General features: G+C 50.7%; 8 protein-coding genes across 8 annotated transcripts; 2 read left to right on the plus strand and 6 right to left on the minus strand.

Moving 5' to 3' along the window:
* Positions 1-190: 190 nt before the first annotated feature.
* BDW47DRAFT_108790 (uncharacterized protein) lies at positions 191-2,856 on the minus strand. Its single transcript, XM_024813316.1, has 6 exons — positions 2,823-2,856; positions 2,647-2,767; positions 1,969-2,558; positions 1,709-1,891; positions 1,111-1,608; positions 191-1,055 (listed from the first exon to the last, which is right to left on the minus strand). The coding sequence occupies exons 2-6, from the start codon at positions 2,684-2,686 to the stop codon at positions 639-641; spliced, it is 1,728 nt and encodes a 575-aa protein (XP_024670339.1). The 5' UTR covers positions 2,687-2,767; positions 2,823-2,856; the 3' UTR covers positions 191-638.
* Positions 2,647-3,505, minus strand: BDW47DRAFT_108796 (uncharacterized protein). The gene is made up of 5 exons (XM_024813317.1): positions 3,483-3,505; positions 3,096-3,310; positions 2,925-3,021; positions 2,823-2,854; positions 2,647-2,767 (listed from the first exon to the last, which is right to left on the minus strand). The coding sequence occupies exons 2-5, from the start codon at positions 3,287-3,289 to the stop codon at positions 2,752-2,754; spliced, it is 339 nt and encodes a 112-aa protein (XP_024670340.1). The 5' UTR covers positions 3,290-3,310; positions 3,483-3,505; the 3' UTR covers positions 2,647-2,751.
* A 1,493-nt stretch (positions 3,506-4,998) lies between these two features.
* On the minus strand, positions 4,999-11,261 carry BDW47DRAFT_108801 (ECM29 family proteasome component). The gene is made up of 3 exons (XM_024813318.1): positions 5,973-11,261; positions 5,837-5,919; positions 4,999-5,785 (listed from the first exon to the last, which is right to left on the minus strand). The coding sequence occupies exons 1-3, from the start codon at positions 11,153-11,155 to the stop codon at positions 5,379-5,381; spliced, it is 5,673 nt and encodes a 1,890-aa protein (XP_024670341.1). The 5' UTR covers positions 11,156-11,261; the 3' UTR covers positions 4,999-5,378.
* Positions 11,262-11,602: 341 nt separating this feature from the next.
* BDW47DRAFT_51099 (putative SNF2 family helicase/ATPase) lies at positions 11,603-16,567 on the minus strand. Its single transcript, XM_024819198.1, has 5 exons — positions 16,388-16,567; positions 16,139-16,323; positions 12,852-16,059; positions 12,332-12,789; positions 11,603-12,258 (listed from the first exon to the last, which is right to left on the minus strand). The coding sequence occupies exons 1-5, from the start codon at positions 16,419-16,421 to the stop codon at positions 11,656-11,658; spliced, it is 4,488 nt and encodes a 1,495-aa protein (XP_024670342.1). The 5' UTR covers positions 16,422-16,567; the 3' UTR covers positions 11,603-11,655.
* BDW47DRAFT_108806 (putative DnaJ chaperone (Caj1)) lies at positions 16,486-17,971 on the minus strand. Its single transcript, XM_024813319.1, has 4 exons — positions 17,818-17,971; positions 17,745-17,759; positions 17,609-17,669; positions 16,486-17,545 (listed from the first exon to the last, which is right to left on the minus strand). Exons 1-4 carry the CDS (start codon positions 17,822-17,824, stop codon positions 16,945-16,947), a joined length of 684 nt encoding a protein of 227 aa, XP_024670343.1. The 5' UTR covers positions 17,825-17,971; the 3' UTR covers positions 16,486-16,944.
* Positions 17,972-18,590: 619 nt separating this feature from the next.
* On the plus strand, positions 18,591-19,604 carry BDW47DRAFT_51114 (uncharacterized protein). The gene has a single exon (XM_024819199.1). The coding sequence runs from the start codon at positions 18,804-18,806 to the stop codon at positions 19,317-19,319; it is 516 nt and encodes a 171-aa protein (XP_024670344.1). The 5' UTR covers positions 18,591-18,803; the 3' UTR covers positions 19,320-19,604.
* Positions 19,605-19,683: 79 nt separating this feature from the next.
* Positions 19,684-21,363, minus strand: BDW47DRAFT_108812 (putative endoplasmic reticulum DnaJ domain protein Erj5). Its single transcript, XM_024813320.1, has 3 exons — positions 21,162-21,363; positions 21,027-21,092; positions 19,684-20,967 (listed from the first exon to the last, which is right to left on the minus strand). Exons 1-3 carry the CDS (start codon positions 21,232-21,234, stop codon positions 19,910-19,912), a joined length of 1,197 nt encoding a protein of 398 aa, XP_024670345.1. The 5' UTR covers positions 21,235-21,363; the 3' UTR covers positions 19,684-19,909.
* Positions 21,364-22,451: 1,088 nt separating this feature from the next.
* BDW47DRAFT_51129 (putative COPII vesicles protein Yip3) lies at positions 22,452-23,418 on the plus strand. The gene has a single exon (XM_024819200.1). The coding sequence runs from the start codon at positions 22,766-22,768 to the stop codon at positions 23,288-23,290; it is 525 nt and encodes a 174-aa protein (XP_024670346.1). The 5' UTR covers positions 22,452-22,765; the 3' UTR covers positions 23,291-23,418.
* Positions 23,419-24,905: the final 1,487 nt, after the last annotated feature.

Consider the following 24,905-nt stretch of genomic DNA (forward strand, 5'->3'; position numbering starts at 1 on the left):
AGCCGCCGGGGAGGAATCACTACGCGACACTAGACAGTCCTGCGTAGTAGGGACTCATGCGATTCGGGATCATCATTGGCTGCAGTCGGAAACAAATCGTCTAGGCATCAAGGAAGGAGGGGGTCCTGCAGGTGGCCACTGATTTAGTTTGTCCCTAGCAGCAAATTACTCGGGGTGTGATTGTCTCTGCCTAACCGTTGTCCTCTCCGTCGTGATGAAGATAGAGTTACTCACAAAAGCTAGAGAAGTCATGATAGTGTTTGTACTCGGTTTCCTTCATTGCCTGACTATCCATTTCATTTGTCTAACCACCCCATTGTCTTTAGGTTCCTCGTGAAACCGAAGCATGGACCACAGTGGATCGGCCCGCAATTGGGAGCAAAAGAGGGACCGTGGATCACAGTCCCACCCAAAATTCCCACCAAGAACGAAACTGAAGGAGAGGGGAACTGATCACAGACTGAATGTAGATACTACGATCCCTGTCTTCTCGTAGTGGATATCATCGGAATAAATTAGAGTAACATGGGCGTATACCGTTATATAGATCATATACATACATACAAACCATCTCCGCCCACCCTGGAAATTGCATAGATCGTCGTCTAGATCCAGTCAGAATCCCTTGCCTCCTGTCATTATGCATAAAGAGTCGATTGGGTGTCCTGTCCCGACAACAGGTCCATCCATTCCACAGCCAACGTTTGAGTGCCATCCTCGGCCTGCTGCATCTGCCGCTCATACACGAGCTGGAGCATGTAACAGGTCGCCGCAGCCCGGTATCCCATTTCCTCCTCTTCCAAGATGGAGAGCAATTCCCACGCCCGTATCTTGAGATCACCCCACGGCGCGCCCACTCCGGCGAGGAAGATCGGGAAAATATGCAGGTGCCGGTCGCTGTCAATGGTCGTAGAAGCCATGGCTTCTACAAGGCGAAGGATCATGGTTGCATGGTGCTGCATCTCATGGTCGGCGGCCCCGTTGAGCTCACTGCCCTGTCCCGGCCAGAGACTAGTATATGAAAAAAGCATGGTTGTGTGAAAGACGATCGAGATCTGGACAATCATCATTAGCATCTCGAGCAGAGCATGGAGAACGTTGTCGACTAGCCTGGTGAAACATTTCTCGCAATCGCTTGGGTAAAGCGGCTTGATTATGAACGAGGTCAAGCGCTTCGGGGGAATTCCACAGTTGTCGAAGCGCTTGACGTAACTCCTCCATCTCCTGCAGCCGTTGGCCAACATGCGGACTCGGGGATAGAGACCTGAGGCGCCTCAGTTCGGCGGCTGAGAGCCCAAGCTGAACAGCCAGAGCAAGATGTTCCTGGTACAGATGGGGCAACACTCCCTGGAATCCATACATATCTGACTCGTCAAAGACGTGAGAATGCTCCGAACAGGAAAGTAGACCGTTCCCAATCGCTGCCTGGACAAACTCGCCCGTTCCCGCGCCGCTCAAAAGCGAATATAAATCAATGTGGCAGACCCACCAGACGATGGATGAGAATCGCTCGCTACCAAATGTACAGCGCCGAAGAAGGGCCAAGCGGAGAATCCGAGAGATATGATGCTGCGAAATGATCAAATCGCTGGATTTCGCGGCGGCAGTCTGCAGTTGATCAGTTAGCCCGGCCTTTGTGTATCACTCGTAGGTAGGCATATATACGAAAGCGAGGCCCGCCCAAGCCATCCGATCGCTCGAACCTTACCTCGAAGACGAGAATCAAAAAATGCGCCAGGAAAGGTCCATCGGACAAGAGTATCTTATCTTCTGACATGCTGGCCTGTAGCGAAGAAACGGCTTGTTGACAATACAATGACGGGTCTGTATGCTGGTCTACCCCTTGACGATAGAGGCTGAGTGCAGATATCGCCATCATGGCATAGAGAAGCTGTTATAGTGATAAGCACCTGGCCGTCCATCCCCTGAAAAGAACGTCTCAAGGAGGTCTGGAGATGGTCCACTTACTGGAGGAAACTTGGCTGCTTCTTGTTCAAAGACATCTGAGTTGATCTCATAGCCGCTTGGGCTCTCGAAAATGCCAGCCCAGGGAATGACTTTCCTCCACGCCGCAGTGCGAAAATGGTCCAGCAGGAAGATCTCATGTGGCTGTAAGGGGCATGGCCTGTCTTCCTCTGTAAAATCCGGAACCGTCGTATAAGCCGAGACTGAGGATAAGGACGATTCCCTCAAGTCTGAATTAGGCGAGTGGGGCGAGTCTCTTGGGCTTAGGTACGGATTTCCTCTCGCATCTCGAAAGCTTCTGAGTATTAATATGTTGGGATCGCTCACTTCGGAGACATTTGCCGTCAAACGATTGCTGCCGCTTCCGGGTTCAGGACTGGAAGATAGATCCTTTGGTCCATCAGGCTCGTTCTCGGCGTATTCTGGGAGATCAGAGAAACTTTCTGGAACGCAAATGACGTGATACGTTCCGGGAACCGATGACTGTGCCTTTTTCTCTCGTTCTTCGTCCGACGCGAGCATTTTAAAAGGGGGCAGGACATCTAATGTGAATGTGCCTGCCGGAATATCCGTGTGCGCAATCGGTGAGGGAGCTGCCGATAAGTTAGGATACATTAGCCTTCCCTGCTCATTGAAATCGTAGGCGAGTGGAAAAAGAGTCGAGGAGTTTGGGCGCCTCACAATCCCAGACGGCATTTCCTGTCGTGTCAATATCCGACATGCGTTCCCTCACCCGACGGGTATCGTCCCGAAAGCAGAGACGCGGTTGGTAGTCGCAGAGGTGACCTAGCCGTGCACATTGCTGGACGAACAGAGTCAGGGGTTAGACAGATAGAAGAAAGGGAACACGGTCGTACATTGCATTGAGGGTGGGTTTCGTCGCATTTGACTGTAGCAAAGACGGCCTAGTTAACAACAAATGAAACCCTTGCCTGAAAGGTCGCTGCATCTCAACCTACCTTTCCGACTCTAGCCTCACAAGCGCACATGTTAGCATATCGTGGAAATATCCTCGGGTCTCCCTCTGGGATGAAGGGCTGGCTCACTCTACATGTCCTGGAGTAGAATATCGAAATTAGAGAAAGAACTGTAAAAAGCAGTGAACACCGGGGGATGGGTAGCAGGCATACCAGCAACCGGAGCGAGAACGTGGGGGAAAGCGCAGGCGAGAACGGGGAATCGAAGCTTTGATCAACGCCGGTATGGAGAGCGCCGAGCTCGAGGCATGGATATCATCTTTGGGGGCAATGATGGGCAGTCGCAGAGGGAGTTGTTTCCTGGCGGAACCCCGCCGGTTTGACATCACCAAAGTTCGTCCTGTCATGGGAATAGCGGGGCTGATCCTCTATTGGGCGTAGATTAGGGAATCGCTCATGGGAAACGGAAGAATCGCAGGAATCTCGAGTGATGGGAGAGGAAAGAAGGAAGATGGTGGGCCGCCATTCTTCACGAACGGAGCGAGATAGAGGGGATGCAACCCATTTTAGCGGAGTGGACCAAGACAAAGTGAGACATACACATATTCTTCCTCGAGGCAAATGATTAGGCAATGACCGAAAGGGGATAGTAAATAAAACAATGGACGTGGCTGTTTTGCACGCAAACAGACAAGAGATAGAAAGTATCCAAAGATGATTGACAGCAGGGGCCAAGACTGAGAGGGGAAGAGAGAAGAGAGAAGAGGGGAAATAGATGAATGGGGAGAACAAAAAGAAAAAAAAGAAAATCAGGGGAAGATCCGGCCCAGAAGCCGAGAGGAGGAAAAGAAATAAGAAAAACGCGCCGAGGAGAATGAAGTGAGGAGAGAGAAAACACTCCAGGTATCAATCAGCCAGCCCTGGCGCTGGTGGCGGACGAGAGTCAGAGAGTAAGAGTCTAGGGTACGAAGGCAAATGATCAGTTTCCCAATACGACGTAGAGCAATAAACGAATCAGAAAGCCGTTGCCAACATGCATTTTGGGCTACCAATCTCACCCACATGGCCCGATTGTTCGAATGATTTGCTCAGACACAAAGAAGAGGAATAGCTCGGTTTCTAGCTGGATAATTAGTTGGTTAGTCTGTTAGGAAGTGGACGGAGCGTTCCGAGCTGCAGGTGCCAACCATGTGGAGTGAGCCCAACGGACTTCCAGGACGGTTGACGGGTAAGGGCTCCGTTGATTCACTCCTATTCTTGGTACGAATGATTTTCAGGGGAGTAATTGAGAGAAGAAAAGAGAGAGAGAGAGAGAGAGAGAGAGAGAGAGAGAGAGTGGATGGAGGAGTACCAACTATGCTCAGTGTTGGATAGTAGATGTTGTGGAGATTTGCGCGATCGTCACTGTCAGGATCGCAGTTTATTCTCCGGTGGGTACGATCATCGCTCTTTCTACTATTTTGGTAGGGGCATCTTGATAAGATCGACATGTACCTCTTCCCTGTCTACCATATTGTTCTCTCTACATCCTTTCCATCGTCCTTTCACTATTACCCATCCATAAACCAACATCGTCAATGGATAGGGTTCCACAGAATCTGCAGGAACTGGCACTAGTAATACTAAGTCTAGTAAGTCTCCACTGTGTCTTTCTCCCTCCTTTGGTCCGACTTCAGTGGTGGACAACTGGTATGTTTGTCCCCTCAAAACACGTGGCGGACAATTCGGTTATTCTCAATAGTCTCCCAATATCCGAATCTGACTGGTAGCGAGTGTTGGCTGACTCCCCCGGCCCCGGTGAGTGTAGAGAAAGTCCAGTCGAATAAAACCGGTATAAAATCAAAGACAAAAATAACACCAACATCAAAAAAGAAGAAGAAGAGAAATCTCGGAGCCGACAAGGACCAAAATAGATCCCACCAATCTCATAACCCTAAAGACGTGGACGGACCGCGAGTCCGGCTAGACTCATCCATCCTGGCCCACCGGCGACCACTCCCCAACACGGCTTAGTATGGAATGCGAAAAAAGGATAACTTGGACTTGGCAGCTCTGGTCTGAGTCCTTCCCTGGTTCTTTGACTCCTCCCCGCCTGAAAGTTCACCATGGATTGAGTCTACTTCCGCGGAGAAGTTGGAGGTGAGTTGTTCCCTTCTAAGTATGGTTTGCGAGGTCTATAGAGAGAGATAGATATAGAGAGAGAAAGTGTGTGTGTATACATGGATTTGGAATTTATGCGTCGCCTTCCAGTTTTATTGCCCCCCATCCTGTACAGGTCTAGTGCATTACTGACTGAAATCAGTCAGTGCGCACATTTACCGCCACAATGTTCGCCATGAGAGGAATCAACTGGATGGGTCGACCGTTTGGTCCACTAGCGAGACTGCAACTATTGGGGCTCTAAAGTTAGTACGGATTCGGTACGGGCCCCGGTGTTCCTAGTGATCACGCTGCGTTCCTTGGAAATGTTCCCAGCGGCAGTCTCCACTGCCAATTTTACCGGGTGGCGAGCATGCTTAATGCCTGATCTAGAACCTGCTGCACGGGCCCAGATCGTTCTCCCTCCCTCCACGATGGAACCATCCGGGCGATGGTCCCATCGACCTCGAGCCCAGCCTGCCTGCAAAGCGTGATGTATGCGACTGCAGCCTGCGCCCGTCCTCGGCGGATCCCCTCGACCGATGCATCGATCTCAGTAGAGAGCAGCGCGCCCACTAGCGCTGCCAAGGGCCCTTGCAGCTCGCCTAGACTGCTCTCCTGGCTCCCTTGCTCTGTGACCCACGTGTTCAAGTTCTTCGCCAGGTTGTCCAGCTCCTCGTAAAGGGTCTTTTGCACGTGCCTCCCACTTTGCTTCAACGCCGTAGAGAGCACTCGCGTTACCTCGTCCAGATAACCTTTCATGGCTGTGACAGTGATGAGCATGCGGTCAGAGCGCCGAATCGCGGTAGACTTACCCCCTGATGGAACCTGCAAGGCAGGATTGAAGCACTGTAGAAGGCATTTCACACAGGCCGCCAACGTGTCGTCCACGATTTTCCTTCCAGTAGTTAGCAGAGGCTCCGTAGACAGCCTTGCGATTAGGGTACTTACTTCGAATTTGACGCATTCCCCGAATCAACGTCCATCAGGTCATCTTTGTCCTCAAGATTCTCTACGACCTGAGACACGACAGCGATAGCATCAGGCATCAAATCAAGGTCTTTGCGACCTTGCGACACCCCGCCCAACGCCGCCAGTCCAAACGGGCGATACGAGGCATTGTTTCGTTTTGCCTCTCTGATCGTGATTGTCTGGGTTCCTTCAATTAGCCTTCGAAACACTACACACGAGAGGCGCTCATCATATAAAGTGCTTACCTTCATCATCTCACTGGCCTTTGGATTCGCTTGCCACAGTGCCCTTGCTTGGCCGGAAAACTTTACAAACGCTTCCAGCACCGTCTCCTTACCCTCCCATGTCTTCCCAGACATAGCCTGCACAAGAACAGGCCACACCATCTCGCTAGTCGCGAGATCAATTTGAGGATCCAACGCCATGATGGCATGGGCCAGGCCCAGCGCAGACGTATGCTTAATGGCCCAACTGGGCGAGTCCAGGTTGCTGGACACAAAGCTGGTGATCTCCTTGATATAGAGGGACACAGCGCGGTTACCGCCCACGTTATCTTGCCACGTTTTCTCAAAGACTTTATTGACATGCTCGTCTCGATCGTATTTGGCGACGAAGACGAATGGCAGGGCCGTTGCTGCAAACGACATAAACCGGTCGTTGGACAGCTTTGAGGCCGAGTGAAGAATTTCGGCGGATATGGCTCGCTGGTTGGCGTCGTCGGCCGTCAAGAAGAGTTCCTTGGCATAGTTGATGGTCTTCAGCACGAGATCATCGGAAGCCAGGCGCAAGAGGTAGCCGATGGACGCGCAGTAGGATGCACTGACGGTGTCGTTTCGATCAACGACGTACTTGCTCAGGAGCTGGACGAAGCGGTCCGCGTAGGGGCGGAAAAGGAATGTTCTCATGCTGAGGAGCACCAGAACACGGCTGCATCCTACCTTGGACGGAAGCCCAACTGCCGATCGAAGAACGCCCTCCAGTCTCGTGGCAAATTCCTTCATGCTGGTTTCGTCTAGTGCGTCGACCAAATATCGCTCGATCACTTCCATCATAGGGGAGGTGCGGATACTGGAGAGCCTCATTTTGTCGATCTCGTCGCTCGTCAATCCGTACTTGTCCGCGTTGAGATGGACGTAATTGACTGCCTGTGGTTCCAGAGAACTCAGGCAGCTCAGGAACTGCTCCATTATTTGGGGAATAAACGGACGTAATGGCCCACCGGGGCTCTTCTTGATCATTTGGATCAGAGCCCCAAGAGCAAAACCTTGGACCTCCTGGACACCGGATTCTATGCCTTGTTCGCTTAGCAAGAAGGGAATGGTGCTTCCCAACAGCGTGTTTGCCCGTTTAGTGTCTCTGTCGCTGCTTTCCAAGGTGCGAATCACTGAATTGGTGATAGTCTGGCAAAGCTTGAGGGCGGAGTTCCGAACTGTCTCTTTGATGTCATCCAAAAGCTTGAAGGCTTTGGTAAAGATCTCATCGAGGTATTTTGAGTATCTCTCTGGCTGACGTCCATGAAGCAAGTCCGCAATCGCCGCACAGCTCGCTTGCCGTGCGCGCCATTCCCGACCGCTCAGCATGCTCTTAAGTAGGTCTTCCATGATCTGGTCGAAATGCTCATCGACCACCTCAGTGGGATCTTTGACCAAGGCTTGCCAGATCGTGTTCATGGAGCGCTGCACGTTCGGATTAGGGTCGAAACGGTACCGGAACAATTTCGGGTAGATTTTCGGATTCTTGGCCAGATAGCCATTGACACTCGAATCGGAGAATATGTTGCTGATTCCGAGCTTGCTGAAAGCCGAACGGTTGGTCCAGAGGGCATTGTTGGAAGCCAAAGACATAAACCGGTATACGAGTGTTGGATCACCAGCTTCAGCAGCGAGGTTCATGATGTCTTTGTAGGTATTGACTGACGAACCGCCGCCCGTGGGAAGGGCTCCTGGCTCAAAAAGCTCCGTGTCTTCGTTGACCTTCCCTCCTGCAAGGCTCGAGCCGGTTGCTGTGAAAGACGCCACCAAATCACGCACTAAGTCATCCTTCAGTGCCTGGTCGCCAATTTCGTATACTAGACCGAGTCCCTGTGCGCCGGTTTCCTGTACCAGCTCATCTCGATCCCCAAGTAAACCGGCGAACCTGCTCTGGCATTTGCGCAAGCGAGATTGTATCTCTTGCAAGTGACCACAATTCTTGACCAGACACAGGAGCCATATACTAGACGCTTTTCTCAGAGAGGGCTTGGGCGCACTGCAGTCCGCTATGATCCTGTCACATATAGTTGCAAGAACCGATAATGGAACCGAGGAACTGGGCACCTCTTCATCGACATCAAAGTCTGTGGTCAAGGATTTCGAGTTCCATCCGGCTGCAGAGCTGCTCAGCGCCTCGCCAATGGAAAAGTGAACTTCAGGACTGCGGATTTCATGTAGACCATAAAGAGCATCTAGCAGTTCTCTGAATCTTGTATTGTCGTGTCCATCCTTTGAAAAAGGCAACGTCAGAAGCCCTATTGTTTTGATAGCTGCCTCGTTTTCAGCCTTCGCATCGGATACCAATTTGTCTTTGATAGCCACCCATCTCTCTTCAGATAGTAGCTCGGTTGACAAAATTCCAGAAAGACTTATCTGTCCGAGCGCAACTTGGGCTGAACGCCGGAGAAGAGAGTCGCGTGAGGTTTCGATTATGTCAAAGACCACGCCGAGGTAGTCGTTTAGCATGGCCTCAGATAGCTTACCAGTCATCTTGCGGAATGCAAGCCTGCTAAACAAGTATGACAGTCCAAGTACAGAGCCCCGGACCTTAAGCACCTCTTCGCCAATGGCGGATCTCCACGATCCCAAAGGACCTGACATAGTAGCAACGAGTCCGTTCAGACCTTCCTCAGAAAACGCAGGGTGAGAGGCCAAGATGCCCGTCGCACGAGCGGCGGTATCCTGAACCGCCTGGTCGTTACTATTCAACGGTTTGCTCAATGACAGCACTTGGGGAACTATAGCCCCAACTATGTCGTCCGACGCCAACGAGCCAACACTGACAAAGTAATCCCCGCAGTGTCGTAGGCTTTTTCTACCCTGTCCAGCGAATCCTGACAAGGCACCCGCTAGGAATAGCAATACGGCCTCTTTGTCTGAAGCCCGAGTGTATTGTTTCACCGCACTCCGAGCTTGTTCATCGGACGTGAGGAGCACATCAAGCTTCACATCCCAGTCTTGCTCTATGTTCATGCTGATATTAGCAGCCGAGAATGACTCCGAAAGCAGGATGTTCCGCAAAAATTCGATCGTCGGCGTAAACGACTTGTTGTAGGGTCCCGACAATATCTGAGTCGCAGAAAGCCCGGGCACCCCATTTGAGTCCGTAGTACCAAGTAGAAATCGGGCCGCATCAGAGAATCTCGGGAAATCAGACCACCGATCACTTGAGCTGGTTGATTGGGGAGCAGAAGACTGTTTCTTCGTACTGGGGTTCAAAAGCCGATACCAGTAAGGGTGTAGACCCTTCCTCCCTTCTTCCGTAATTTCTTGTAGCTTGTCTGACCCTTGGGAAACGGCCATGAGATCGATCCACCGAGCCACAACGTCGCTGTAAGGCAAGAACCTATTGGCAAAACGCACCGTCGCGTAATGAGAACCACGAACAAGTCTGTAACCAGTGTTTGGATCGTCTGCCCCCTGGATATTGCTCATTTGACCAACCAGAAAGGGACGCAGTTTTTCTTGGAGACTTTGATCCAGAGTATCCACCGAGGAATTCAAAATGCTTCCTAAGGCTTGCTCAATACTGACAAACATCTGAGGACTCGAATCATCACAATTCAAGGATGTGAAAAGCCATTTGATAAGGTCGAAATCTGAGAAAGCATCCTCCTCATCCTTCAATTGGAAATCGACCTTCGGAACTAAGATACCGATACTTTCGTAGGCGAGACCTCGCAAACTCAAATCCGTGGAAGGGAGCCTTTGTCCAGAGGCTCCGGGGCTGGGCCATCCCTGAGACTGAATGAAATCCATCAATCCTGCGATAACCTTGGGCGCCATCTTTTTGAGAACGGATGGCGACCCCATGCGAACCACCCATGTCGTGAAGGTAAAGATTTGAGTGCGCAACTTCGAGGCTTGCAGCCCCTGCGAGGACCTTGCGGTGTCGGATAGGAGGCCCTCTTCTATGAGTCTAAGTACTCGTCCAGGCTCCTTGGTAGCCTGGATCGACTTTCCAAGGACCGATAAGATCTTGATCTGCAGAGAAGTGCGCGCTGGGGGCGCACCATCAGAGGACCCTGTTCCGAAATACAGCGTATACAGCTCGTCGACGACATTGGCATCTTCAAGATTTGGGATGAATCTTTTCAAAATCTCCTCGCCCAAGTCCGAGAGTCGCGAATTGGCATCAGACGATGCGATCAGAGCAGGCAAAAAACGCTCAGAATCCGTGAACGCTGCGCTTGAGAGGAATCTCAAACTGGTGACTTTGGTCTCTGTAAGGTTCAATCCCCCACTTGAAGACGGGTCCCATGCCTCAGCCACAGGTGCATCCCTGTTCAAGAAAGCGTAATCTGCAGGGGATAGTCCCGGGCAGGTGGTGGAATTCTTATCCGCAGGGGAAAGGATAAGGAGCTTCTTGAACCAGGTAGACAAAAAGGCAGTATCCTTGTCAGAAAGGCCTAGCCGCTCCTTAAGCTGCAGATCGTCCTTACTTTCTCTCGGGGGAAGCTTAAGCAGCGGTAATAGTCGCAAGACAAGGTTGAACACAATGGCTGCCTGGTTCGGGGATGTGCCTATCTCCGAGATCCCCTGAAGCAATGGAAGAAGTAATTCTATTCTCGCGTCATGGCCTAATCGATCGATACCCTGCTGAAGGTATACCAGATCAAAGTGCCTGATGAGCTGGGATTTCTGTTCCTTAAACTGCTTCAATAAAGCCGTGACAGGGAGCTTAATGGACGGTGCTTGAATCCGAGTGTTAATATGCTGGCACACACTGATTATTTTATTGCGAACCGCAAGACTCTCTGATCCAAGCTTCAGCAGTAGAGGCGCCAGATATGTATTGAGCAGGGAATCAAGCTTGGCATCTGTGTCTGCCAGGGCAATTCTCAGTTCCACCTTCGATATTAAACTCAACTCGCGGGCCTCGGCGCTCGCTGACGTGGAGTCTGAAGCCATATCCTCCGAGGGTCAACAAAGGGATCAAACTGAACAACTCAAAGCATTGGACCTGAAGACTTTGCGAGAGTAGATAGATTTGGGTTAGAACGAAGAGGTAAGAAGCTAGTGAATTTATAACACCCCTCGCGCTCCAGGTTGAAGATGCACTCACGTCATTAGGCAGAGTAGAGCTTATGAGGCCGCGACGCTAACTCACTCACTAACATCCCGCATTATTAGTCATTATATGCACACCAGTGCACAATTAATTACAAATCCGGTCAATTCACAGGAGACAAATTTATTTACAGTTTAAACTCGACCAGCTTAATGCCTAGTTGGACAGAGAATAATCGCAGAAAATATTTGGTACAAGATACACACATATCGATTTATTGCCTGGACCGAAAAGTTTCATGATCTCATTCATGTATCTTAGTATGACTGAGGCGCTATCATCTAATCATAACCAAAAAGCAAAACAAATGTAGTAGATATGTCGTAGATATCAAGTAAATTCATGGAGAAGTGGGATTTGTCCGCCGCACTTCTGCTGCTTCTCCTCTGAGAAACCTTGCCACTTCCCTGTGGGCGTTGTCTGAGCCATATAAAGCTTCCTTTGTCTTGCTTGTCCTGCCAAAAAGACACTGCCATAGATCATCTTTCTTCACGATTTCTCCTCCCGAACCTCCAGCCATTAATCTAGACAGTGGGGCATCTTGAATCTCTGAGGAATTTGCTGAGTCGATAGCGACTTCGGTGACAGCAACGTTCATATTCGTACCGTCTTTTGAGGACACTGTAGATTCGGTGACATGCTTTTCGAAGGCCGTGTCACCTTGCTGGGACATGGTTGAATGAGACTCTCTTTGTCTTTCTTTTTGGATAATGTGATCCTGGCGGCGAGAAACGGAAAGTTCGTAGATCGATTGCTCAACGGTATCCGAAACTAGATACATCCAAACCGTGGTAGGTCGACGTTGACCTATCCGATGCACACGGGCTATTGCTTGAAGCTCGATTGCCGTATTTACCAGCGGTTCGCAGAGAAACACATGGGTAGCATTGACAAGGTTAAGACCGGACGACTGTGCTTCGGCGTGCAAAAGAAAGCATTCAACCTGAACAATGCTGTCAGTACATGGTCTCGCGGCCTTCGAGAGAGAAAACGGAAAGAGCGGGGATAAGTCATACCGAGGGATCAGTCTTGAACATGTGTATGCCGTCTTTATTATCAAAAGTGCTATATCCAATCTGGAATTTTTTGAACGCCGATCCGAGGATACCAAGAAAATACCTATATTGAGAAAACACGACAGATTTTGAACCGGGGTCACGCTCGCGCAACCATAAGATGTGACGCGCCAGGGTGTCGATTTTCGTACCAAAGGAGCTGTCGAGGTCGATATTCTTGATTTCGCTCAGTGTCCCTGAGCTAATGTCAGTGTATATAGAATTCTTTCTCAGACGTTCAGATCCCATCTTCATAGAGGGCTTTTCTTCTTCGGCGACGAATTCTTGGGGTTTGTAGGTGATCTGATGGAAATCGTTCGCTTTTAATCGCTTTTTGCATGTTGGACAGGTCCGACTTCGACTCCACCACAACTGTAAACATTCTTTACAGTATTTGTGTCCACAAACCGTCAATACGCCTACGAATAATTAGACGAAAAAGAACCGAATACTTTCCAAGGTAAGAGCTGTTTGTACGTACCGATTTCAAAGCCCGACTGGCATATAATGCATATCCTTGAGGACTCGTCCGAACCAGATTCATCTCGCAAGTGTAGAAGGTAACGCAGTTTGGCCTTCAAGGAAGAAACCTTTTCGGCGGTTATGCGCTCTTGCTCCAGTTGAGCAGCGAAGACCGCTTCATTCAGCGGCTTTCCGACACTCTCTTCGTCATATGGGGCGACAGTATCTGAAATTCGCTGTAACTGACGATAATACTCCAAGCGGTGGTTCATTGTGTCCCGAAACATCTCCACTTCCTTGCTCAAATTCAAGGCAGCCTTGTTTTGTTCGGATGCCATATTGCTAGCATGTTTGAGTACTAAAGTGACAAGCCCCAGCTCAGCACGAGCTCGCGAACTACCCTCGTTCGCCTGCCACTCAAGGGAGGTGGCAAGGCTACGAAGTTCGCTGATGATGCCCCGAAGCGAACCGAGCTGAGGTTCTGGCTTGATATCACTACGAGCATTCATAGTCTCCAGGTAAAGCTTCGGAGAAGGGCCTTCGCCTTTTTGTGCTTGGATGATGCCCATTTTGACCTCATGGGCGATTAGAGTATTTTTCTGTCCGGTGAGAGCATCATTCCGATCGGCAAACATGGCACGCAGAGCTTCCATGTAGACATACATCTCGTCTTGAAGTTTCGTAGATTTTTCGTACTCGTCGCCTTCGAGCTCTGAGTCGTCTTCCTGGTCTATCAATGAGCGTGAAAGCAGCTTGATCATAATCTGACGCCACATATCGTATTGAACAGCGTGTCCGTTCAAAGCCTCACAAAAATCTTCAAATCTGTCGAGAACCCGATGTGATTCTAAACCACTGCTATAAAGCTCAGGGTTCATCTGGGGAATTTTCACGAACTGTTGTGTCCTTTGCTTTTCTCTTATTTTCCTCATATAACGGCTTGCCTTTCTCGAGACATCAGCTAACATCTCTTTTCTGATGAGTTTCGCACTTTCATATGCTTCCATTTCGGACTTTTCCAGAGACTTGAATTTGTCGGTATCAGGCGTGGTAAGGTTTGGATCCGTCTTGATTTGGTAGTAGGCATTTGCAGTGAAGAAAACGCAAGTATGCTGAACGTCGAGAGCAAAGCGCAGTCTTTGGCGGTATGTGCCTACACGAGTATTCTTCTCCACCTCATTGCCCTCATTGTCGCTTAATTCGGCCGATGCGCTGTCGTCATCAACCTTCGGGGTTCTAATTCCATTTTTTGCACATTCCGAATTCAGCCGTTCTCGACATTCCTCGACAATGGCATTTGCTCTCTCCAATGACTTGGTCCACACGTCAAGAGCCTCCTGTCGGTGCAGAGCATTCTCTAGTAATTGCCCGCGGCGTGCTTGGGACAACAGGAGAGTACGTTCCTCTGCCTGAGCCAGTGAATCGGTTTGATCAATCATGACCTCGAGAACTTCATTCACGGATCGTAGAGGGCCTCCCGTTCCAAGTCCTCGGCGGTGACTTCCCCCAGGGTGAAGACAAGTTTGTCGAAGTCTGGCAAGCCAGCTTCTCATCCTTTCAATGACCAAAAAGTCATCAGGGCTCCAATCATCGGTAACGGGAGCACCCGTGTAATCAAGACCACACTCTTCGCACATTTGCTCGAACAATTGCCCGTATCGCTGCTCTTCAACTGCAGTAAAAGGAACTGTGAGAACGATCCTCTTCTGAGGTGGCAGTCGAAGCTCGTCCCGAACGTTATCTTTGTTGTGCCTGATTGCAGTGCTGTGGACTATTTGCGCTAGTGTTGGTTTAAAGAAGTGACATAATCTGTTCCAAACTCCACAGAATGGCTCATAGTGGAGGAAAAGCAAGAGTCCAAGCAGGTCGGTAATATCTCTGCGAAGAGGAGTTCCGGTCACTGCCCAAGCATTTTGGCGAGGAATCAAACGGGCAACCTTTGCTGCGTTACTGACTCCAGTTTCAATCATTTGAGCTTCGTCAAGGCAAACCCTCCACCAAGAGATCTGAACCAGGAGTGATTTCCTTGGTTCAAACCTTTTCTCGTGCCGTAGATCGCGTTTTGGGGCATCCCCAGAATAATGGACCTCTCGGGCAAGGACATTGTAAGTAGTAAGTACGATATCGTGATCCACAAGAAAGCTGACTAACTCTTGATTAGACATCGTCTTGTGCCGCTGGATACCTTCATAATGAGTTACGCGGAGGCCTGGTGCGTGCGACCGGATTTCTTGCTCCCATTGTTCGAGGATTGCAGGAGGGGTTATAATCAACGTCGCCCCCGATGGTTCCAAGCCGCCATTCGAACCGTTCAAACCCAATTCAGAACTCAGTGAACGCTTGTTGAGGCAGATCAAACTGATCATCTCAACTGTCTTCCCTAATCCCATCTCCTCGGCTAAGATGCCCCCCTTCAGATACTCTCCCGCGTCGTACCAGTTATGGAGGTCAGTGGTGGCAACTAAAAACAGATGGCTGGAAAAGCAAACACGCCCGTCTGCATCGGTGAACTTTTGAAAAGACGTAGGTAGCGAGTCATTCGAGGGGTGCCTGGAAGGAAGCACACGGCCATCCGATTGGAGTGCCATGCCCTCCCTTTGAAGAAGCCATCTAACCGCTCTCCTTTGGAATGGGAATAGTTGGCACTCGATCATATGGCATTTTATCTCCTCCGAAGATTGTGGGGTTATTGGTGGGACATAAACGTTCTGGTAGAAATCGTGTGGCGACCAAGAAGACTCTGACGATTTTCGATTGCGCGACTGGGACCCTCCTATTGGCGTAGTATCATCACCCTGCAAAGCATACTTGCAAAATACACGGTATTGTTCTTGTGTCAGACGGCGTTGTTGTAAGATTTCAAGGGAATCTTTCCAAAGCAATGTTGTTTCGAGGCGAAAGCAACTGTTTTCAGGCAGATAGAAAAGCGTAGAGACGTAACACGCAGTTGGTACTTTTGTGCCATATCGATCACCGCAAGGAAGACCACTGGCGAGCTCCAGGTTCTCTCCAAACTTGACTAGTTCTGGATCACTGGACGTGATGTCAAGGAATACCTCTTTATCCGACACAGTCGTCAACCGTAGCTTGAAACAGTCACCTGAGGTCTGCCTAGACCCTATACGGTGGGAGTTCGGAGTGGCCCCGTGAGAGCTCTCTGCAACTTCGATGAAAACAGCGACGGGGCTTCCAATACCAGGTGGCAACGAGACAGTGTGCGCAAAGTCCTATACAGAGGAAGGCTTTCATTAGTAGCTAATCTCAATGGTACGACAAGAAACACGAGCAATTGACCGGGTTCAGTACCAGATACAAGGAGAAGCGTGCCAGAGGTATATACCCGAAAGGAACAGAACCAAGTGGCGTATGTGTTAGATCTCTCAAGCTCCGGGGAGCTGCAACTGTCTTGCGACGCTTCCCGGGTGGTTCATTATCGCTGGATTCCTCATGTCGCATGAAGGCAGCCGCCAGGTTATTCAGGACATCAGCGCCTGCAGGAGATTATTAGTGATTATTGAGTCCGACTTTCGTTGCAACATTGAGAAATGATCTCACCTAAATGCGCAATACGTGCATTCGCCACAGCCATCACACAGCAATAGACTTCATCTCACCAGACCTGCTCCTAGATGTAAAGATGTCCGAGTCCAACCATAATGGAAACGTGTACGAAGGATCAATGAATGAAGACCATCATCAATGGACTTATCGCATGAAATCACGTGGTGATAACACGATCCGCTCACTGTCGGGTTATTCTAAATCCGGCTTATCGGGAGTGGTCTGTATCCATTCCAATGTTTAAGTGTGACCCACTGGGAGGTGCGTCACTTGAGTGAGGGCTCGTCGACACCGTCCAAATATCTAGGCAGTATCTACAGAGTAGATGCATCCCAGTTATGTCTATTCAATATGCCAGTATCAATACTACACATCTTTCAAATTGATGCCGATAAGTTTGTGAACAAAAAATTACCGCGTGGTCTTGGAACAATCAAAAAAAGACAAAGGCAGACTATATGAAGCAAGTATGCTCATCGCTCCCCGTGACACATATGCTTAGATACATCCAAAACCAACACGAAAGTACTTGATCCGCTGTAAATCTGTGTCTATCGACCCATGGTAGATTGGAAGACCTTGGCCGCTAGTTCACTCAAAAGACGTGCCCGGCCATCCTGCGGAAGATCCAAGAAGACATCATAGACGCTTTTGCCTTTGGCATCGCGAACAGCACCAAGTCGGTTTCCAGCTACTGCACCCGCAAAGGCGCCTGCAGTATTTGCCATGATAAACCCAAGTGCACCACCACTGACCCCACCTATGATAGACCAGAAACGGGAGGTAGGCCGGACACGCCTCTGTCCATCTGCATCCTCGCTTTCGCTGGCAAGGCCTTCCTCACGTAACATCTCTTCGAATATAGATCCGAATTGATCAGAGGCTCGTTGCTCACTGTCCGCCGTGCCGGTGCCGGTGCCGGTGCCGAAACCGAAAGCAGACCATGGGAAACTCCCCCATCCAGGCCGAGGTGCCTCCTCTTCAGGTTCCTCCGCATATTCCCCAAATTGTCTCATGGCATCGTATTCTCGCCGGCGGGATTCATTTGACAGAGTATAGTAGGCATCGCTGATTTCTTGGAATTTACGCGTCCGAGCAGGTCGTTCGGGCGAATCGACAGGGACCCGGTCCGGGTGCGATTTGAGTGATTCCCTATGCATGTTGTGGTCAGCGCAAACGTAGTAGTATAAATGCCAAGTCTGAGGTAAATGTTACCTCTTGTACGCATTGCGGATTTCCTGCTGCGTTGCGTTGGGGGACACGCCTAAGACCTTGTCTAGAGATGAGTTAGAAAGTTTCCAGATGTCTCTTCTTATCGAACGGGCGCGAAATCGGTATTGCCAGTACTTACAGTAATCTGGTTGTTCTGTTTATCGAAATGTAAGCATGAGAATTATAGTCATAGAAGATCTGCTTGTGCTTACTCGGCATATTGTACTAATCAGGATCTGTAGTAGTATGTTGTTTGATGACACGGGTGAACAACTGTAAGCAAATGATGCTTAGTCTGTCAGGTAGATAAATATAACGATAAGCCAGAATCTTCTAATAGCGATATTGAAATCTCACGAGAATGAAGTCCAGCAGACATGACGATTGAAAGGCGACAACCACAAAAGACCGAATGACGTCAGCCCCACTCTTGCTGCCTGGGGCAGAGACACGAGCAAAGCCTCGACCGACGCTCGAGCCCGGCAGAGGCAGAAAGTACTGTGAAGGACAGCCAGAGCGGCTGGAGGCGCCCCTGGGCAACACCACCAATGAGAGGATGTTGGATCACCAGCCACCCACTTTCCGACATGCACTCGAGACACACCATTCCTACTCAGTGTACTCACTCAGATTCGCCTATTCTGATTGGGACACACTCCTGCACGATGGAGGCTTTTCAGCTTACACACTCTTTCTCCCCTGGACTGGACACGACTTTGTCCTCCGGAAGCTCTTAATTCTTTACCTTGTGAAACTGTACAATAGGTTCTGACAACTGCCTACGTACATTGACAACCCGACTACGGCGCCCGTCATCTGCTATTTAATTGGGAATCTACCACTTTCGCGCCGATTGTACAGCATCTTACGAAGAAGCCACGGAGCGTCCGGTGTCGCTGTTTAATTTTGGTTGCGGGGACCGCCAATGCAACAAATAGCCTAGAACTGCAGCTCTTTTGTGCATACTGCATCTGCAGCAAGTGGCTCCGCCTCTCCTTTCTGATTGACCGACATCGTACTGCGAATCTGAAACGCAAGGACTCTCCTGTGGTCTGTTCTAGCAGTTTCTGCCACTGAGATCGAGGACGTCCGTCGTCAATTACCCCCTCTTCCGAACAAGAAGGCCCAGAATCTTGACTGTATTCGCGATATCCCAACTCCATCAAAGGCGTCATCGCAACCAATCAATACCTTCAAGATGGGTTGGTTCGACGGAAAATCTTCCTCGTCCGGCTACTACGTCCGCCGACGCTCACCTTCTCGCCGGTCGACCTATTCCACGCATCACGCGCGACATTCAGCGCCGTCGATTTTCAGCCTAGGCGGTGGCAGCACGCGCGGCGGCGGCGGACGCTCCAGCCCGTCCGTCTTTTCGTCGTATTCGTCTTCATCGCGGCGTGCGCGACCCCGATCTGGCTTCGTGCACCGTGTGGTGCGCTACATCAAACGCCTGCTTCGGGACATCTATGACTATGCGCGTCGCCATCCGTTCAAGGTCCTAATCATGGTAGTCATTCCACTGCTTACCAGCGGCGTGTTGCAGAAGCTGCTGGGCATGATTGGCATTCGCATACCCAAGAGCTTGGGAGGTCTGGCAGGCTCTGGGGGCCTTGGGGGGCATGGAGGACATGGAGGGCATGGCTCCAGGGGCGGCGAGAATACCATGGCAGACAATCTCAAGGGGCTGATGAGCGTCGCGAAGATGTTTATATAGTCGACCAAATACGCAAGAGTAGAAGTGAGGAAAGAAGGAAAGAAAGACAGAAGGAAAGAAAGAAAGAAGGAAGAAATAAAGAAGGAAGGGACAGTCCCCAGGAATCACCAGCGAAACATATTCCAGGGCTGAAGTTTCCACGTGCTTTATGTGATGAGAACGATCATGTATGATCACGATGATGATGACGACATGACATATCTCCGGTTTCACTCATTACCGGCTTACTTTCGATTCATTAAATCGCTCAAGAGCGCGATTACTTTTTGTGGTTTTAGATGAAAGTTTATTCTTGATTTATATATACATTTGTTGTCCTATACTTGTAAACGATTACCTAGTCTTTTTACTACCACCGATTTTGGTCTATAGCGTCCAACCCACCGACATAGAACTGATTTCTGCGAGCTTCTGTGTGATCATGAGAAAGGATATCACTGTCCATCACTGTTCATTTCAAGATACCTAATATATTTTTTATACAAGAAACAACATGGAAAAGAACCCTCGTTATGGATACACGGGACAAAAAATAGACCAGAAGGGAATCACACCAGACCTCGAGGCACGATTATCCGGTTTGTATACAATTAAGACTTTTGCGAGCGCTTTCCCCTCTTTTTCGACGACTTGCTCTTGGGCGCGATGGCGGAGCTGCTCGATTCTTCCACGGGGGAGTCCGCGCTCTCAGCCGACTCGTCGCCAGCATCAGCAGCGACGTCTTCAACGGCCGAAGATCCAAACAGTCTGCCCACAGACTTGGAGTAGAACCAGATAGGGACGCGGAAGACCATCGTGTCGCTGATGGACGGGCGCTGGATCTCCTCGATGTCAAGGAGGAACTCCTGGCGCTCGCCCTCCTCCGACTCCTCTTCCAAGAACACGTTACCGACAGAGTCGACAATCAGGACCTTGCCGTTCTCAGCAACCACGCGCTTCCTCTCGCCGGTGGGTTCCACGGTCTCGGAAGTGGGTGTCGCGGTGCCTGAGGCGCGGGGAGTTGCGCGGCTCCCCTTCTTGTTTTCCTTGCGGTTCTCCCGGTCCATCATGCGCTTCTGCCGACGGTTGATCGGCATGGCAGCTGCGGCATCGCCCGCTTCGGGGGCGGGAGCTGGGGCGGGTTGAGTGGAATCAATGCCCGGGATGCCCCGGATGCCGGTTTCGTCTCCCCAAGCGGCTCTCCTGGCCTGACGGATATACCGATCGACGAACTCCCGCTGGCGCTTCCAGCTGAGAACCAGAGCGCCGTAATGGCCAGCGCCGCCGAAAACCAGAAACAGGCCCGCAAGCACGGAGCCCAGACCAGGACGGTATCGCGAATAGTAGTATCCGGTGCCCTTCCACTTGGGGAAGCCGTTCTTCAGGAAGTGGTCGTAACGATCGCGGGAGGGGCCACGGAGGATGTTGGCGACGGTGTTCAAACGAGCGGAGCGCTCGTGGGCCTCCTTGACGGCGGCTGCGATCTCCTTCTTGGACGGGCCTTGGTTGACGTGGACGCCAGGGGTCTTGGTGTTGGCCTTCTTCTTGTCCTTGGAGCTGTTGGCGATGAAGGACCGTTTGACTTTATCCGGGTGGAGGAGTCTGGATTTCTTGCGGTAGGCCTTGTTCAGCTCATCCTGGTTGGCATTGGGTTTGACCTCTAGGAAGTCTATATCGATGATGTTAGAATAGTCGGTCTGGCCACGAGGGTGTGGGTTCAAAACATACCGTAGAAGGTGACATTGGCGCCCTCAGCGGCGGACACTTCATCTTGTATGCTAAAGATTTCATGATCTACAAAGGAACATATTAGAGGGACAATTGCATCGCCACAAAGCATAAAAGACAAATAGAGTTACCGACCTTCTTTGGTCCACGCCGCTGCAAGGATGACCAGGGTCGCGAGCACGAACAGATGAAGAGTAGGCACCTTCATCTTGAAAGGTCTAGCAGTCGGGGGTTCAATGGGAGAGCGGTCAAGACCGCAAGACCCAATGAAAGATGAATGGGGGGGGGAGAAAGAAAAGGGAGGGAATTGACAGTTCGATTGGATGCAGACAATGACGCTGAGGTGTTCACAATGAAAATAGTATTGCGTACGAGCCTATCGCTGATAATACCCCAGACGCGTATTTAATTCATGGCCTAAGGCCCGAAGTGGTAAGGTGGGTTTCCATTGGGTCCTCTCAGGCAATCTTCAGGCGACAACAATGTGATCTGTCATGGATACAAAGGCGGTCAGAATGCAACACCATGGAATCTTGCTGCATACTCGGTAATTACGGGCGAATAACGAAGTAGATCATCCATGGCTGTTCGAAACAGTAGGAGAGTTTACTCCTGATGAACTCAATATCCAGGTATGGATGTTGAGGCATATTCGTACATTTGAAGTACATCTAATTCATCATACTCATCGATCATGTACCAAGCCTGATCTACTGCAGAGTCCAGACAACCAACGTGGACCAATGATTGCGGACAGGGCCACTCACGCCCAGGCAAGGCGACTGGAGCAAGGCTGATGAGGGGAAGAATAGATTATGATTCTGCATTGAGTCGATAGGAATCATGCCTAACAGTAGGAAGTACCATGTGAATAATAAACGGAAGCAAACTCGAACAGCATTGGGAGCAGCCATCATGGCTTAAATTCGGCCATTTTCCCTCGACCCGCCGCCCAATTTTGTATGCATGCATCCAGGACAGCCAGACGTTTCCCCCTCCGGCACATATCAATGTATGGGCAAGATGGGAGAAATTCCTTTGTTCTCGACCGGATAGTCTGTGGCTTTGGATAAATTGTCTTTCTCTTCCTTTTCTTCTTTTTCTTTTTTAATTTTTTCTTCTTATTATCTGTTGTTAGGCGGTGCTTCTCGAAGCAAGAGGATCAGTTGAGCGTTGTTTGAGCTGGTACATCTCCCGCCAGGCCAATTCCGCGCTCAGCAGGACAAGGCCCAGAACCAGCGGACTTACCCACATCCACCTTCTATTCTTAGTCCGCCATTCATTGGTAGACTTCCTCCGGTCGGGTCCATGAAACTGGTGAAAGCAGTGCACTTTGGATCGTTTGGAGAGCACATTTGCTACGAAGCTTCTATCAAAGATATTTGTACTTCTGGCTATAAGTTCAAAGCATTAGCTTCTTGACGGGGCGAATTGATTCGATGGGAGGGGCCGTTCTGGAAGAACCAAATAAAATACGACAGAACATCGCCGCTTTCCTGTCTTCATTTCTTGGGGCCAACTAAGCCCGTTCCTGGCTGACAACACCCGGGCCCCCTTTATTTTCTTGGGTTTCCCCCCCCCCAATTTTATTCTTATTCCACTTGCCGTCTGATTCCTTCCACCAACAACGTTCCACCTTGATTGATCTATCTCATTCGCCTCTCCCTCTCCTCCCTCTCAACCACACCCAGTTACCGATTCTACATATCGCAGTATTGTGATCTTTCATCACCCTTACAATGAGTCCGATTCAGATCCCCTTCGACGCGCTCGCCTCGCGATTCGGCGACCGTTTCAATAGCGTCCGTTCTCAATCCCTCGGGTCGCGTTTCGCCAACCTCCGCCCGGTGTCCGAGTTCCTGGACTTCAAGCGTCTGTCCAAACCCGCCAACTTCGGTGAGGCCCAGAGCCGTGTCAACTACAACTTGGGCTACTTTTCCAGCAACTATGCCGTGGTCTTTGTGATGCTCAGCATCTACAGTTTGCTGACCAACCCCGTCCTGCTGTTCGTCATCATCCTGGTCACCGGCGGTCTCTACGGGATCGGAAAGCTGGAAGGCCGCGATCTGAACCTGGGGTTTGCCCAGTTGAATACCTCCCAGCTTTATACCGGTCTCGTCTGTGTCGCGGTCCCTCTGGGATTCTGGGCCTCACCGATTTCGACGGTGCTGTGGCTCATTGGTGCGACGGGCGTGACGGTCTGCGGTCACGCCGCCCTGATGGATAAACCGATCGAGAATGCTTTTTCAGAGGAGGCGGTCTAGGTGGTCGGCCGCGAGCTCCTTACGATGTGCCCCGATGGGGAAGACCACCGGGGGCACGACAGGGGAGACAGACCAGGGGATGGGGGACTCCGTGGGTGGATGGTGACTCACGAATCCAGGAGATCGATGAGGACGATGGCTTTCTTCCATACGACAACTGCATGTCGTCGGCGAGACCGATGGGGAATAACGTGGACGGGGATGGAGGAGCCACGTGGCGGAGGCGGAATCTGGGATACGACAAATACCGGGGGGACCCTGGGCCTGCTGACGTGGTGGACTATGCCTTGTATGATGATGTGGATAGTACGGTGGCATATGCTGTTCAACTGGCTATGAAGGACAAGGAGGAACGCATGGTCGATAGTGCTTTGGAACGGATTCGACGGGCACAAACTTGCGGACAGAAAAATGTGCGATTATCGAAACGGGAAGTTGAGGCGCTAGAACGCAAGCGTCTGCAAACCAACGGCATGGTCGATCTCAACCGGAGAACGAGTATGCCGATGGCGTCCCCCGTCGATCGAGGTATGAAACCGACGGATGGTCTGCGCAAGGGGGCTCCAGGGAAGAGTGGGCTACGGCCCCGTGGGTCGAGTGCATCGCAGGGCAAGCCCGCGAGACATCCCGGTCTGGCCGATAACAGCGATATCTTCGGTCCTTGGTCTGCGGGGAATGCACCTGTCACCCCACCCTCCAAGCGGCCTCCAGCCTCACGAACTCAGTCAACCAACGCGTCACCTCGGTCTCCGCGCCCGCCACCGTACCCCACCGAACACCACTTGGACGGTCAATATGGCTATCCAGTGATGCCATTCCCGAGTGCTGCCTATCCACGCCCTCTACCCGACCACCCTCATTGGGTGCCCCCGTGGCAGGTACCGTACATGGGAGATCCGGTCCAGTATCCAATGCCGGTCCCGCGAGATGCTCGCGCGAGACCCCCTGGCCGTCCCGGGTCGTACATGTCGAACCATCCGGCCGGTCCTGGGGATTGGCCCCCTAGCGGCATGCGCGGTCCGTTAGCCTCAAGTGTTGGCCCAGGAAATACCACCGAGGGTTCCCCTGACGAGGGATCCAGCGAAGTGGACAGTGATTCCGACGACAGTGGTGATGAGGTGCAGATGGTGGAGGTGATGGAGCGGAAGGTGCCCACGAGCCCATCTTCGCCGCGTGCGACGACTCGAGGGGACCGCTAGCGCAGCAATCGTCCTTTGGAGTGTCTTCGTTTAAGCTCCTTGCATTGATATTTCGGGATTTTCGAGTGACAGCTCCCACATGGTTTGATCGTTTGTCTCTAATGTCGTGTCTTTCACTGCAGTATTCTTGGCGGGGCATGGAGCCATGGGAGCTTTAACAAGCCATAAAAAAATGGTGGAGTTTAGTATAGACTAGGATTTTAAGTTTCTATCTCTTATTTTTAAATATCATTTATCTTCTCGTCTTTTTCAATTCACCTTGATTTGAAGTTAGATTTTTTAATTTTATCTCTATTTTTAAATTGAGCCAAGGTAACCAGAAACATGAATATGCAACCGTATCTGTTCTCCACGGTATACTTACCTCGACGATCAGAGGGGGGGCAGATTGATAAGAATTGAAAGACGCAGGGGAT

This window comes from Aspergillus candidus, assembly GCF_002847045.1.
Source record: "Aspergillus candidus strain CBS 102.13 unplaced genomic scaffold BDW47scaffold_36, whole genome shotgun sequence".
In the NCBI taxonomy this organism is placed as follows: domain Eukaryota; kingdom Fungi; phylum Ascomycota; class Eurotiomycetes; order Eurotiales; family Aspergillaceae; genus Aspergillus; species Aspergillus candidus.

Bases quoted from the DNA above. Each gene is read 5' to 3' on its own strand.
- BDW47DRAFT_108801 (XM_024813318.1), bottom strand. From the start codon at position 11,155: ATGGCTTCAGACTCCACGTCAGCGAGCGCCGAGGCCCGCGAGTTGAGT. The intron at 5,920-5,972 runs GTAAGTACCCTA...AACTACTGGAAG, and splicing joins GGGAATGCGTCAAATTCGAA to GAAAATCGTGGACGACACGT. The intron at 5,786-5,836 runs GTAAGTCTACCG...TCACTGTCACAG, and splicing joins CTTGCAGGTTCCATCAGGGG to CCATGAAAGGTTATCTGGAC.
- BDW47DRAFT_108806 (XM_024813319.1), bottom strand. The intron at 17,546-17,608 runs GTAACATTTACC...CAACATGCATAG, and splicing joins ATCCGCAATGCGTACAAGAG to GGAATCACTCAAATCGCACC.
- BDW47DRAFT_51099 (XM_024819198.1), bottom strand. From the start codon at position 16,421: ATGGCTGTGGCGAATGCACGTATTGCGCATTTAG. The intron at 16,324-16,387 runs GTGAGATCATTT...AATCTCCTGCAG, and splicing joins TGCACGTATTGCGCATTTAG to GCGCTGATGTCCTGAATAAC. The intron at 12,790-12,851 runs GTACGTACAAAC...AATTATTCGTAG, and splicing joins CCAGTCGGGCTTTGAAATCG to GCGTATTGACGGTTTGTGGA.
- BDW47DRAFT_108812 (XM_024813320.1), bottom strand. From the start codon at position 21,234: ATGAAGGTGCCTACTCTTCATCTGTTCGTGCTCGCGACCCTGGTCATC. The intron at 21,093-21,161 runs GTCGGTAACTCT...GTTCCTTTGTAG, and splicing joins AGCGGCGTGGACCAAAGAAG to ATCATGAAATCTTTAGCATA. The intron at 20,968-21,026 runs GTATGTTTTGAA...TCATCGATATAG, and splicing joins CGCCAATGTCACCTTCTACG to ACTTCCTAGAGGTCAAACCC.
- BDW47DRAFT_51114 (XM_024819199.1), top strand. From the start codon at position 18,804: ATGGGTTGGTTCGACGGAAAATCTTCCTCGTCCGGCTACTACGTCCGC.
- BDW47DRAFT_51129 (XM_024819200.1), top strand. From the start codon at position 22,766: ATGAGTCCGATTCAGATCCCCTTCGACGCGCTCGCCTCGCGATTCGGC.
- BDW47DRAFT_108796 (XM_024813317.1), bottom strand. From the start codon at position 3,289: ATGACAGGACGAACTTTGGTGATGTCAAACCGGCGGGGTTCCGCCAGG. The intron at 3,022-3,095 runs GTATGCCTGCTA...ATTCTACTCCAG, and splicing joins CGTTCTCGCTCCGGTTGCTG to GACATGTAGAGTGAGCCAGC. The intron at 2,855-2,924 runs GTAGGTTGAGAT...TCTTTGCTACAG, and splicing joins GTGAGGCTAGAGTCGGAAAG to TCAAATGCGACGAAACCCAC.
- BDW47DRAFT_108790 (XM_024813316.1), bottom strand. From the start codon at position 2,686: ATGTCGGATATTGACACGACAGGAAATGCCGTCTGGGATT. The intron at 1,892-1,968 runs GTAAGTGGACCA...TCACTATAACAG, and splicing joins AAGCAGCCAAGTTTCCTCCA to CTTCTCTATGCCATGATGGC. The intron at 1,056-1,110 runs GCTAGTCGACAA...ATGATTGTCCAG, and splicing joins TGCGAGAAATGTTTCACCAG to ATCTCGATCGTCTTTCACAC.